Genomic DNA, 14374 nt, shown 5'->3' with positions numbered 1-14374 from the left:
TCCTGACTTGGGTGCTATGGCATTGGAAGGATGAATGAGAATGGACAGAGACTGCTTGAGTTGTGTACCTATCACAACCTCTTCATCACCAACTCGTTCCTTCACACTAAACCCTGTCACCAGGTTTCATGGAGACACCCAAGATCACGTCATTGGCACCAGCTGGACCTCATCGTCACAAGGCGAGCCTCTATAAACAGTGTCCAAATCACACGTAGCTTCCACAGTGTGGACTGTGACACCGACCACTCCCTGATGTGCAGCAAAGTTAGACTCACCCTTGTTCTTAGAGAGGGTGATGATATTGGCATCGCGCATGTCCTGTGGTACTGCTCCCTCAATCCAGCACAGGCAAAGCAGTTCGTAGAGTGCTGAGAGTATAGCAGGCTTGGCACTCTTGATTATTTCAGGAGTAATGCCGTCCTTCCCAGGGCTTTTCCACTGGAATCAATGGCATCACTGAGTTCCGATTTTGTTGGCTGTTCGTCCAGCTCATCCATGACTGGCAGAGACTGGGCTGCATTGAGGGCGTTCTCAGTGACATTTTCCCTGGAGTACAGTTCTAGGTAGTGCTCCACCCAGCGGTCCATTTGCTTGTGTTGGTCAGTGATTGTGTCCCCTGATTTAGACTTGAGGGGGGCGATCTTCTTGATGGTTGGCCCAAAAGCTCTCTTACTGCCATCATACATTCCTCTGATGTTTCCAGTGTCGGAGGCCAGCTGAATACGACTGCATAGATGTTGCCATGTTGCCATAGTAGTCATTTTCGCAGTTCCTGGCTATTCTCTTTGCAGTCCTTCTGGCTCCTTTAAGTGCTGCAGATGTTAACTCGCTGGGGCTTTCTTGTAGTTCAACAGTGCAATGCGCTTAGTGGCTATGACAGTTTCCAGCTCTTCAAAGTGAGATTGAAACCAATCTGTGTTCTGCTTCACACGTTTGCCATAGGTGGGCATTGCTGAGTCATAGATGGCGTCTCTGGTGTGGGCACACTTAGTCTCTGCATCCCCTGTAGGAGTGTTTTGAAGGGCTTTTTCAAGTCAATTTAGAAACTCGTGTAACAGCTGTGGATAAGAAATTCTGCTCGTGTTGACGCGTGGGCCGCCCTTCTGCTTCGAGTGATGTGGCATCTTTGGTTTGAGTCTAACCTTGCTGCACATCAGGGAGTGGTCGGTGTCACAGTCCGCACTGTAGAAGCTGCGTGTGATTTGAACGCTGTTTATAGAGGCTCGCCTTGTGACGATGAGGTCCAGCTGGTGCCAACGACGTGATCTTGGGTGCCTCCAAGAAACCTGGTGACAGGGTTTAGTATGAAAGAACGAGTTGGTGATGCAGAGGTTGTGATAGGTACACAGCTCAAGCAGTCTCTGTCCATTCTCATTCATCCTTCCAATGCCATACCGCCCAAGGCAGGAGGGCCACGAGTCATGGTCGGCCCCAACCCTGGCATTAAAGTCCTACAGCAGGAACAGATGTTCAGTATTGGGAATGCTACTAATGATATTATGGAGTTCCTCGTAGAACTGGTCTTTAACTTCAGGTGGGGAGCAGAGTGTTGGAGCATAGATGCTGAATAGGTGTACTAGACCAGAGGCAGCGAGCAGTTGGATGGACAGTATGCGTTCCAAGCCATTTGAAGGTGGCTCTACCATATTGAGCAAGGGGTTTTGACGCTTGGGCAACTCACAACCTCCATACATCCACCCAGGCATGCGCCATGGAGAGGTCACTCCATAGTCGCCTCACAGCGACCAAAGCAACACAGAAGGCAGCAGTTACAGGTTATAAGCCCAGCTCAATTGGCGTAGAGATTGGGCATCACGGGTTGCCTTGGTCAGTGGGAGAGCTCATCGCATCTCACTGGACAGCTACCGCCCGCCTCAAACTGGGCAGCCCCAGGTCAGTAAGGTTCTGTCCCGCCACAGTCCACCTGCTTCAATGGATACTTGGAGCTCAGGGTCACTACCCGACAAGTGGACTGTAACACCGCACCAAACAGCACGACAAAAAAAGGAAAGGTACCAACCCTTTGTTTTGCAAGCTGGAATGTCAGAACTATGTGTCCTGGCCTGTTGGAAGACCCTACACAAATCAACGATGCTCAGAAGACCGCCATCATTAACAACGAGCTCAGTAGACTCAATGTGAACATTGCAGTACTTCAGGGGACATACCTCCCTGCGAGCGGATCTCTAAGAGAGCAAGACTACACTTTCTTCTGGCAGGGTGGGGATCCTGAAGAACCAAGACAGCATGGAGTGGGCTGACTGCAATAATGTTTTGTTTAAATGGTGTGTTAGTCCCCGGGTGTTTTTAGCGTCAAATCAACAGAAAAATGACAGGTTTTCTCGTAGGTTTAAAAAAAAAATAGCTATTTTCAAACAATTCCCGAAATGGTCACAACCTCACCCACATATTTTCTCTCTCTCTCTCTCTCTCTCTCTCTCACACACACACACACACACACACACACACACACACACACACACACACACACACACACACACACACACACACACACACACACAATAAAATAGATAGAGAGAAAAGGGTAGGAAGCAATTAGAGTCCAAAGTATGGGAAGTGTTCACGGTCTACAGAAAATCTGTGAATCTTCTCGGGAGGAAAGTCTTTTTAAAGGTGCAAGCTTGGATGTTTGTAGTCTTAAACTTGCTGAGATGTTGTAGAGTTCTAGTGGTTACAACTCAGCACAAAGCTGGTGGTGTGAATTTGGTTACCTTCGCAGATGGAGAGTCTCAAAGTCACTTTATAATGTTTCTGCTTTAGTGGCTGTTCAAGTTATTGTTCAGCAGGCTTCTTCTTGCTTAGCTGCATCTTTCTCACAGCCTCTGGCTAGAAAACAGGCTGTCATTTTGGCTTGATTTTTTCTCTTTCTCCAAAGGGTTACCATTTAAGGTAAAAATCCATCACACTTGAGTTTCTGTCTGGTGACATGGTTCTCTCCCCTGGTGTGACCACACAATGGACCAGGATATGGGAACCATTGCTGTCTATCGATGTCTGAATGGCGACCATTCTGTTATATTGGTGCTACTTCACACTTTTTCAGTTTGGTTTGGGTTGTGAGTCAGACTGTCTGTCTCCATTACTCTTTGTTAATTCATTTATGCAGATAGGAGTTATCAATATGCAATGGTGCTCCTTTCAATTTCAGTGGGTGGTTAACGAGTTTCAGCCTCAACAGACGGAGGTTTTATTTATAGTACAGGGGGATCACCAGACCACTGGTGCATATTGTCTGTGGTTACAAGTGCTCATGTTCTTGTTGCTCAGTTCAACAGGTGACGTTTTTTATTTCATAATTCCTCCATTTTATTATTTTTTTCATCACAGTTCCTTCCAAGCATGACAATCTGTTGCATAGAATGAGATATTTGACAAACAAGAATGCTTGAGGTATATCAGGACAAACATTAACAGCACAATTTGATGCACTGTATTTTCCTAGATTTTGCAAATCAATTTTTAAGAATGCTAAAGCAGCTGGTAGACTGATGTTCTGTACAGTATGTTACGACCAACCACCCAAGTCAAAGCCCCCAAACAAAATATATGATTCTGATTGTAGTGGGAGAAATGCATTGTTGATTCAATCCTATCCCTCCACAGATTGCCCAACATATCATTTTAAACTTACCAAATTAAAGAAATATCCAGCCAAATTCTACTATCTATTAACCCCCAAATGAGGCTAACCAAATCAGGTGTCTTTAGATCAACAAATTAACTGTTTAATTAGAAAAATAAAATTCTTAAACACTACTAAGATATAAACATTTAAAATAGAAAAAAATTTGCGTCCTTGCATATTTATGCTCCTGAAGTGAAATCTTCCAATGTGGAATAGTCCAAGGTTGCTTGAAGTCCTCACAGCCATCCGATGGGGGAGAAAAGGTTCTTCAACAGTAGAACAGACCATAATCTAATTCAGCAGTTGAAGTGATGCTTTCCTTCTCCAGCGATGAATTTCAACAATTACAGTTCAGTAGTTAAAGAAATTGGTTATTTACTTTTAAAGAAATTAATCTGGCTTAACATCAGAATTCTGAGAGTATAATAAATAGGGTTTAAATAAACCAAGAGAGCTCTCATTTCCTTCAGTACATGTTGGTCCAGTCTGTCTGTTTTTCTGTTAACTGCGTCCAAAAGCCAGTTTTAACTAGCTTCAAACGTCAATCGGCAACAATGTATCTCGTGTCTTTGGTCCTGTATAGCTGTATCCCAGGCAACGAGAATGCACTCTTTGAATCAGTCTCCGAGTGGCTGTATCCCGGGCAATGAGAATGCATTGCTTGACTCAGTCTCTTGGAGCTTGTTGCCTTAAAGCAGTACTGTTCCTTTTCCAGCCTTAAAGGCACACCCGCATTCTTCCCCCAAAAAAACCTACAGGATCATAACAAGTAGAATTCTGCTATTTAAATTGTGCAATACTTGTAAAAGGTTATATTCACAGTATTTTCTTGTGTTCATATGTGATGTTCTTTGAAACAAAGCCATTCCTCTGTTCTTTTTCAGAAAGTAAAGCTGATCGAAAGTATGTTTCCTTTTCTGTGGGTCTAACCAAAAAACCTTTCATTGGTAATACAGGGATAATCCAATTCAACAAAGTTTTAGTTAATGATGGACACCACTACAATACAAATACAGGTAACCCGTCTATCGTAGATTGTTTTTTGTGTCCGTGTCCTTGTATTAAGTGCTGGGACTGGCCATTTCCCACTTTGCACACTGTGATATCAATCATTTTCAGAGGAATAGGATGGGTCAGATGTTTTGCACAACTCTTACATTGTCCTGAAACCATAAGCTCAGCAAAGTGCCCTAATCTTGCTCGAATTCATTTAACTTGTTCATCTCAATGGTTTGAAGAGTTTGCTACCACATCTTTTGAAGCTGGCTTTGCCTCATATATGATGCTGATAATCCACTACATCAATAGCTCTAAAGATTTAATACATCAGGGGAAAAACTGATTTCATATAGGAGCCAGCAACATACTAGAATCTTGACAATAATCTTTGAAATACGTGGATTTTAAGCAATGGCTTACTAACACCAGGCTGCCTGATAAGTATGGTAAATTATTTGTTATCGCCCAGATACACTCACAAATCAGTATTTTCACTGCCTGTGTTTTTAAGTACAAAATTGTAGCAATTACTTCATATGGTAAATATAGAAATCCACCATATTTTCCTTGCTGTAACACCACATTAAATCACATTTCCTAGTGATAAGACCTAGAGGTAGAAATTGGGCCTTGTATCTGTTGTGGGGTCACACTTGAGGAATGGCAGCACCCATGGAACTGGGAGAAAGTTGCTTGGGGTGGGAGCAAAGTAACAGACATTAGAGTGCACAAATGAGTTTGCAATGTAATGATGCATGAATAAAAATACAAAAATTTCAGGCTGGCGCAAATGGAGAATACATTGGGATAGATCTAGACTTTGTGAAATAATGTAAAAGAGTTAGAAAAGCAGAAATGCTGGAATGACTCAGCGGGTCTGGTAGCATCTGTGGAGAGAGAAACAGCTTCAGGTCAGGAAGCTTTCATCGCAACTAGAAGTTAGAGATTTAGCAGTTTTTAAGCAAGTAGTGAAGCAGAGAAAGGAGGACACGGGGAGAGAAGAACAAAATGGAAGGTTAGTGTTGCTTGCATTTAATGTTTTTATTTCAGATTTCCAGCAGCCACAGTATATTGATTTTATTTTCAGGTAAAACAGTGATAGCAAGTCGACAGCCTATTGTACATCTCTCCTAATTCTTATTTCTGTAAAGCCAATGGAAAATTAGGGTTACTGTGCATGTCTGTGAATGCAGAGTGTGGCAAATAAGGTTGGTGAGTTGCAGGCACAGACAATGGGAGTATGATATGGTGATAACAGAGACCTGGCTCAAAGAAGGGAAGGACTGGGTGCTAAATATTCCTGGATACAAGGTACTCAGGAAAGATAGGAAAAGAAGGAAAAAGAGGAAGGGGTGGCAGTTTTGATTAAAGAGAACATTGCAGTGCTGGAGAAAGAGGATGTCCCAGAGGGCTCAAGGACAAAATCTATTTGGCTAGAGCTGAGGAACAACAAAAGGTGCAATTACATTGCTTGGTGTAGTTTATAGACCACCAACTAGCTGGAAAGAGATACAGGAACAAATTTGCAAGAAAATTACAGAGTGGTGCAAGAGTTATAGAGTGGTTATAATGGGGGACATTAATTATCCAAATATAGATAGGGTTATTAGTGTAAAGGGCAGAGAGTGGCAAGAGTGACTCGAGTGGGTTCATGAGAATTTTCTACAGCAGGATGTCCCCAGTCCAATGAGAAAGGAGGCACTGCTAGACCTGATTCTTGGGAATGAGATGGGCCAAGTGGCTCAAATGTTAGTAGGGGAACAATCAGGGTCAGTGATCATTGTATCATAAAGTTTAGGTTGGCTATGGAAAAGGATAAGTAACAATCCAGAGCAAGAATAATTGACGTGGAAAGCCAACTTCAATGGGATAAGAATGGATCTGGCCCAGCTAAATTGGAATCAAAGGTTGGCAAGCAAAATGGTAACTGAACAATGGGCTGCCTTTAAAGAGAGAGCTCAGGCACTGTTGAGGTATATTCCCACCAAGGGGAATAATGATAGGAAAAACAAATCCAGAGCTCTCTCGATGACTAAAGAGATAGAGATTAAGAAGAAAAAGTGTGCTTACAATAGATGTCAGGTAGATACTACACCGTGAACCAGGCTGAATATAGAAGGTTCAGAGGGGAAGTGAAAAAGCAAATAAGAGAAGCAAAGAGAGAGTAAGAAGAGAGACTGGCAGCAAATATAAAAGGGAACCCAAATGTCGTCTTTAGGTATATTAATAGTAAAAGGGTGATAAAAGGAGGAGTGGGGCCAATTAGGGACCAAAAAGGGGATTTACGCATCGAGGCAGAGGGCGTAGCTGAGGTATAAAATGAATACTTTGCACTTGCCTTTACCAAGGAAGAAGATGCTGTGCAACTAATGATGAAAAAAAGAGGTAATTCAGACACTAGAAGGGTTTAAAATTGATGAGGAGCTATTGGATAGGCTAGCTGTACTTAAAGATGATAAGGCACCAGATTGGATGAGTGCATCCAAGGCTATGGAGGGAAGTGAGAGTGGAAAGTGCAGAGGCACTGGCCATCATTTTCCAGCCTTCCTTAGATTCAGAGGTGGTGTCAGAAGACTGAAGGATTGCAAATGTTACAACCTTGTCAAAAAAATAAAGATAAGCCCAGAAACTACAGACCTGCTAGTTTAACTTTGGTGGTGGAGAACCTCCTAGAAACAATAATTTGGGACAAAATTAATAATCATAGAAACATAGAAAGTAGGAGTAGGCCATTTGGCCCTTCGAGCCTGCTCCGCCATTCATTATCATCCAACTCCGTATCCTGTTCTGGCTTTCGCCCCCATACCCTTTGATCCCTTTAGACCCAAGAGCTATATCTAACTCCTTTTTGAAAACATAGTGTCTTGGCCTCAACTGCTTTCTATGGTAGCAAATTCCACCGGCTCACCACTCTCTCGGTGAAGAAATTTCTCCTCATCTCAGTCCTGAAAGGTTTACCCTGTATCCTTAGTCAATGACCCCTGGTTCTGGACTCCCCCACCATCGGGAACATGCTTCCTGCATCTACCCTGTCAAGGCCTGTTACAATTTTACAAGGTTTCTATGAGATCCCCCCTCACTCTTCTGAACTCCAGCGAATATAATCCTAACTGACTCAATCTCTCCTCATACGTCAGTCCCGCCATCCCAGGAATCAGTCTGGTAAACCTTCGCTGCACTCCCTCTATAGCAAGAACATCCTTCCTCAGATAAGGAGACCAAAACTGCACACAACATTCCAGGTGTGGCATCACCAAGGCCCTGTATAATTGTAGCAAGACATGCCTGCTCCTGTACTCGAATCCTCTCGCTATGAAGGCCCACATACCATTTGCCTTTTTTACCGCCTGTTGCACCTGCATGCTTACCTTCAGCGACTGGTGTACGAGAACATCCAGGTCTCGCTGCATATTTCCCCCTCTCAGTTTATAGCCGTTCAGATAATGATCTGCCTTCCTGTTTTTGCTACCAAAGTGGATAACCTCACATTTATCCACATTATACTGCATCTGCCATGCATTAGCCCATTCACTCAACTTGTCCAAATCACCCTGAAGCCTCTCTGCATCCTCCTCACAACTCACCCTCCCACCCAGTTTTGTGTCATCTGCAAATTTGGAGATATTACATTTAGTTCCCTCATCTAAATCATTAATATATATTGTGAATAGCTGGGGTCCCAGCACCGATCCCTGAGGTACCCCACTAGTCACTGCCTGCCATTCGGAAAAAGACCCATTTATCCCTACTCTTTGTTTGCTGTCCACCAACCAATTTTCTATCCAGCGCAATACATTACACCCAATCCCATGCGATTTAATTTTACATGTTAATCTCTTATGTGGGACTTTGTCGAAAGCTTTCTGAAAGTCCAAATAAACCACATCCACGGTCTCCCCCTCATCAACTCTGCTAGTTACATGCTCGAGGAATTCTAGTAGATTTGTCAAGCATGATTTCCCTTTTGTAAATCCCATGCTGACTCTACCCGATTCTACCACTGGTCTCCAAGTGCTCTGCTCTAAAATCTTTGATAATGGACTCTAGAATTTTCCCCACTTATGACGTCAGGCTGACTGGTCTATAATTCCCTGCTTTTTCTCTATCTCCCTTTTTAAATAGTGGGGTTACATTAGTTACCCTCCAATCTGTAGGAACTGTTCCAGAGTCTATAGAATCTTGGAAGATGACCACCAATCCATCCACTATTTCTAGGGACATTTCCTTCAGCACTCTGGGATGCAGACCATCAGGCCCTGGGGATTTATTGGCCTTCAATCCCATTAATCTCCCCAATACCATTTCTCTACTAATACTGATTTCCTTCAGTTCTTCTCTCTCACTAAGCCCTGTGTTCCCCAACATTTCTGGTATGATATTTGTGTCCTCCTTTGTGAAGACAGAACCAAAGTATGCATTTAGTTGGTCAGCCATTTCTTTATTCCCCATAATAAATTCCCCTGTTTCTGACTGTAAGGGGCCTACATTTGTCTTCAATCTTTTTCTCTTCACATATCTATAGAAACGTTTACAGTCAGTTTTTATGTTCCCCGCAAACTTGCTCTCGTACTCTATTTTCCCCCTTCTTAATCAATTCCTTGGTCCTCTTTTGCTGAATTCTAAACTGCTCCCAATCCTCAGGTCTGTTGTTTTTTCTGGCAAATTTATATGCCTCTTCCTTGGATCTAATGCTGTCTCTAATTTCCCTTGTAAGCCATGGTTTGGCTACCTTTCCCGTTTTACTTTTGTGCCAGACAGGGATGAACAATTGTTGCAGTTCATCCATGCGCTCTTTAAATGTTTGCCATTATCTATCCACCGTCTTCCCTTTAAGTAACGTTTCCCAATCCGTCATGGCCAACTCGAGCCTCATACCTTCGTAGTTTCCTTTACTAAGATTCAGGACCCTTGTCTCAGAATCAACTATACCACTCTCCATCTTCTTGAAGAATTCTATCATATTATGGTCGCTCGTCCCCAAGGGGTCTCGCACCACTAGATTGTCAATTATTCCTCTCTCATTACCCAATACCCAGTCTAGGATGGCCTGTTCTCTAGTTGGTCTCTCAGCGTATTGGTCCAGAAAACCATCCCGTATACACTCCAAGAATTCGTCCGCTGCGGTATTGTGACTAATTTCATTTGCCCAATCTATATGCAGATTAAGGTCACCCATAATTACAGATGTTCCTTTATCACATGCATCTCTAATTTCCTGTTTAATGCCATTCCCAACATCACCACTACAGTTTGGGGGTCTAGATACAACCCCACTAACATTTTTTTCCCCTTAGCGTTTTTCAGCTCTACCCATACAGATTCCACATCGTCAGAACTAATATCTGTCCTCACTATTGCATTAATTTCCTCTTTAACCAGCAATGCAACTCCACCGCCTTTTGCTTTTTGTCTGTCCTTCCCAAATACTGAATATCCCTGGATGTTCATTTCCCATTCCTTGCCCATTTACCTCCTCTCTCCTCACTATCCCAGGCCCCAAACACTCAAAGAACAAAAAACAGTACAGCACAGGAACAGGCCATTTGGCCCTCCAAGCCTGCGCCGATCTTGATGCCTGCCTAAACTAAAACCTTCTGCACTTCCAGGGACCGTATCCCTCTATTCCCATCCTATTCATGTATTTGTCAAGATGCCTCCTTTCAGGTGAAGCAGCGATTTACTTGTACTTCTTTCAATGTAGTATAATGTATTCGCTGCTCACAATATGGTTTCCTGGGGAGACCAAACGCAGACTGGGTGACTGCTTTGCGGAACACCTCTGCTCAGTCCGCAAACAGGACCCCGTGCTTCCAGTTGCTTGCCATTTCAACACTCTCCCTTGCTCACATCTCTGTCCTGGGATTGCTGCAGTGTTCCAGTGAACATCAACGCAAGCTCGAGGAACAGCATCTCATTTACCGATTAGGCACACTACAGCCTGCCGGACTGAACATTGAGTTCGATAATTTCAGAGCATGACGGGCCCCCCATTTTACTTTTATTTTCAGTTATTTTTTTAATATAAATAATATATTATATGATTGTGTTTATTTTATTACATCTTAGTTTGTTTAATTTGCTTATCCGCTTTTTTTTTATCATGTTTGTACTTGCGGCTGTTCAATTTTCAGTCCGTTAACACCCTATCTGTACTAATGCTTTGTCTTTCAACACACCATTAACATATTGTTTGCCTTTGCTCCATGACCTTCCGGTCAGTTGTCCTGTGACCTTGTCCTATCTACACCTCCTTTGTTATCTCTTGCCCCACCCCCGCTTTACTTGCTTAGGGCCCCTATTTCTAATATTTGCCAGTTCTGAAGAAGGGTCACTGACCTGAAACGTTAACTCTGTTCCTATCTCCACAGTTGCTGCCAGACCAGCTGAGTATTTCCAGCATTTCTTGTTTTTATTTATGTTCATTTCCCATCCCTGGTCACCTTGCAGCCATGTCTCCGTAATCCCGACTACATCATACCAGTTCACATCTATTTGCACGATTAATTCACCCACTTTATTGCGAATGCTCCACACGTTGAGGCACAAAGCCTTAAGGTTTGTCTTTTTAACATTAGTTGTCCTCTTCCCACTATTGTTCACTGTATCCCTGTTTGATTCTGGCCCTTGATTTCTCTGCCTATCACTTTTCTTATTTCTCTTACTGTCTTTTGTTCTTGTCTTTGATCCCCCCCTCCTCTGACTCCTTGCAAAGGTTCCCATCCCCCTGCCATTTTAGTTTAAACCCTCCCCAACCACTCTAGCAAATACTCCCCCTAGGACATCAGTCCCTGTCCTGCCCAGGTGTAACCTTTCCAGTTTGTACTGGTTCCACCTCCCCCGTCACAAACCCGTCCCAGCCATCCCTCGCACCCTCTCCCCACCACCCCCCACCCCCTTACAGCCCCCTTCCCAGCTCCCCCTCGCACCCCCTCCTCCCACCGGCATCATCCGACACCTGTTTAGGGGCCCGAACAACTGCACTGCCTTGTGGGCGTCTCGGGAGAGACCAAGGCTAAGGGAGTAAACCCGAACAGAAAATCCGGAGCAGAACCCCGTAGGCATGTTTCCGGCAGTTCCTGCAGCCATACCGGTGCCAAACGTCGTGCTCTGCACTCCTTTGGACCCCACCAGAAAGGCCGAGAGGGGGGTTTTGACGATTGGGCAACTCTCAACTTCCATAAATTCGCCCAGGCATGCGCCATGGAGAGGTCACTCCATAGTTGCCTCACAGCGACTGAAACAACACGGAAGGCAGCAGTTACGGGTTATAAGTCCAGCTAAATTGGCGTAGAGATTGGGCGCCACGAGTTGCCTTTGTCGGTGGGAGAGGTCATCGCATCTCACTGGACAGCTACCGCCTGCCTCAAACCGGGCAGCCCCCGGTCAATAAGGTTCTGTCCCGCCACAGTCTACCTGCTTCAATGGGTGCTTGGAGCTCAGGGTCATTGCCCGAAAGGTGGACTCCAACACCGCACCAAACAACACGAAAAAAGGAAAGAAGATACCAGCCCTTCGCTTTGCAAGCTGTAATGTCAGAACTATGTGTCCTGGCCTGTCGGAAGACCTTACACAAATCAACGATTCTTGGACGTCCGCCATCATTAACAATGAGCTCAGTAGACTCAATGTAGACATTGCAGCACTTCAGGAGACACGACTCCCTGCGAGTGGATCTCTAGCAGAGCAAGACTACACCTTCTTCTGGCAGGGCAGGGATCCTGAAGAACCAAGACAGCATGGAGTGGGCTTCGCCATCAGAAACTCCTTGCTCAGCATGATAGAGCCTCCCTCAAATGGCTCGGAACGCATACTGTCCATCCGACTGCTCACCACCTCTGGTCCAATACACCTACTCAGCATCTATGCTCCAACACTCTGCTCCCCATCTGAAGCTAAAGATCAGTTCTACGAGGAACTCCATAACATCATTAGCAGCATCCCCAACACCGAACACCTATTCCTGCTGGGGGACTTTAATGCCAGGGTTGGGGCCGACCATGACTCATGGCCCTCCTGCCTTGGGTGCTATGGCGTTGGAAGGATGAATGAGAACGGGCAGAGACTGCTTGAGTTGTGTACCTATCATAACCTCTGCATCACCAACTCATTCTTTCACACTAAACCCTGTCACCAGGTTTCATAGAGGCACCCACGATCACGTCATTGGCACCAACTAGACCTCATCGTCACAAGGCGAGCCTCCTTAAACAGTGTTCAAATCACACGCAGCTTCCACAGTGTGGACTGCGACACCGACCACTCCCTGGTGTGCAGCAAGGTTAGACTCAGACCAAAGAAGTTGCATCATTCCAAGCAGAAGGGCCACCCGCGCATTAACACGAGCCGAATTTCTCATCCACAGCTGTTACAAAAATTTCTAAATTCACTTGTAACAGCCCTTCTAAACACTCCCACAGGGGATGCTGAGACCAAGTGGGCCCACATCAGAGACGCCATCAATGAGTCAGCTTTGACCACCTACGGCAAACGTGCGAAGAGAAATGCAGACTGGTTTCAATCTCATAATGAAGAGCTGGAACCTGTCATAGCCGCTAAGCGCATTGCACTGTTGAACTACAAGAAAGCCCCCAGCGAGTTAACATCTGTAGCACTTAAAGCAGCCAGAAGCACTGCACAAAGAACAGCCAGGCGCTGCGCAAATGACTACTGGCAACACCTATGCAGTCATATTCAGCTGGCCTCAGACACCGGAAACATCAGAGGAATGTATGATGGCATTAAGAGAGCTCTTGGGCCAACCATCAAGAATATCGCCCCCGTCAAATCTAAATCAGGGGACGTAATCACTGACCAATGCAAACAAATGGACCGCTGGGTTGAGCACTACCTAGAACTGTACTCCAGAGAGAATGTTGTCACTGAGACCGCCCTCAATGCAGCCCAGCCTCTACCAGTCATGGATGAGCTGGATGTACAGCCAACAAAATCGGAACTCAGCGATGCCATTGATTCTCTAGCCAGCGGAAAAGCTCCTGGGAAGGACAGCATTACCCCTGAAATAATCAAGAGTGCCAAGCCTGCTAGACTCTAACGCTGTTGGGGAGGGTTTAAACTAATGTGGCAGGGGGATGGGAACCAAATGAGGTCAGTGGAGAGTAAGGATGTAGTAACTAAAGCCTGTAAGGAACTAGATAATGAAGTCAGCGTGACTAAGGGAAAGAGTAGGCAGGGAGCAGATGATGAAAGCAAAGGGACTGGTGGTCTGAGGTGTATTTGTTTTAATGCAAGAAGTGTAATAGGTAAGGCAGATGAACTTAGGGCTTGGATTAGTACCTGGGAGTATGATGTTATTGCTATTACTGAAACTTGGTTAAGGGAAGGGCATGATTGGCAACTAAATATCCCAGGATACCGATGCTTCAGGCGGGATAGAGAGGAAGGTAAAAGGGGTGGAGGAGTTGCATTACTGGTCAAAGAGGATATCACAGCTGTGCTGAAGGAAGGCACTATGGAGGACTCGAGCTGTGAGGCAATATGGGCAGAACTCAGAAATAGGAAGGGTGCGGTAACAATGTTGGGGCTGTACTACAGGCCTCCCAACAGCGAGCGTGAGATAGAGGTACAAATATGTAAACAGATTATGGAAAGCTGTAGGAGCTACAGGGTGGTGGTGATAGGAGATTTTAATTTTCCCAACATTGACTGGGATTCACTTAGTGTTAGAGGTCTAGATGGAGCACAATTTGTAGGGAGCATCCAGGAAGG

The 14374-nt window shown here is 44.8% G+C and overlaps 1 protein-coding gene across 2 annotated transcripts in view; it reads left to right on the top strand.

Annotated features, from left to right (window-relative positions):
• Nucleotides 1-14374, top strand: part of LOC137369938 (EMILIN-2-like) — a 90877-nt gene that overhangs the window by 66586 nt on the left and 9917 nt on the right. For both annotated transcript variants that reach the window (XM_068031700.1, XM_068031698.1), the window contains exon 6: nt 4534-4665. In XM_068031700.1, coding sequence (XP_067887801.1) covers nt 4534-4665 — 132 coding nt within the window. The remainder of the gene's footprint in view (nt 1-4533; nt 4666-14374) is intronic.

Source organism: Heterodontus francisci, chromosome 5, assembly GCF_036365525.1.
Source record: "Heterodontus francisci isolate sHetFra1 chromosome 5, sHetFra1.hap1, whole genome shotgun sequence".
NCBI lineage: Eukaryota > Metazoa > Chordata > Chondrichthyes > Heterodontiformes > Heterodontidae > Heterodontus > Heterodontus francisci.
The sequence above is the reverse complement of the archived record's forward strand: the minus strand, read 5'-3'. Positions and strand labels throughout refer to the sequence as shown.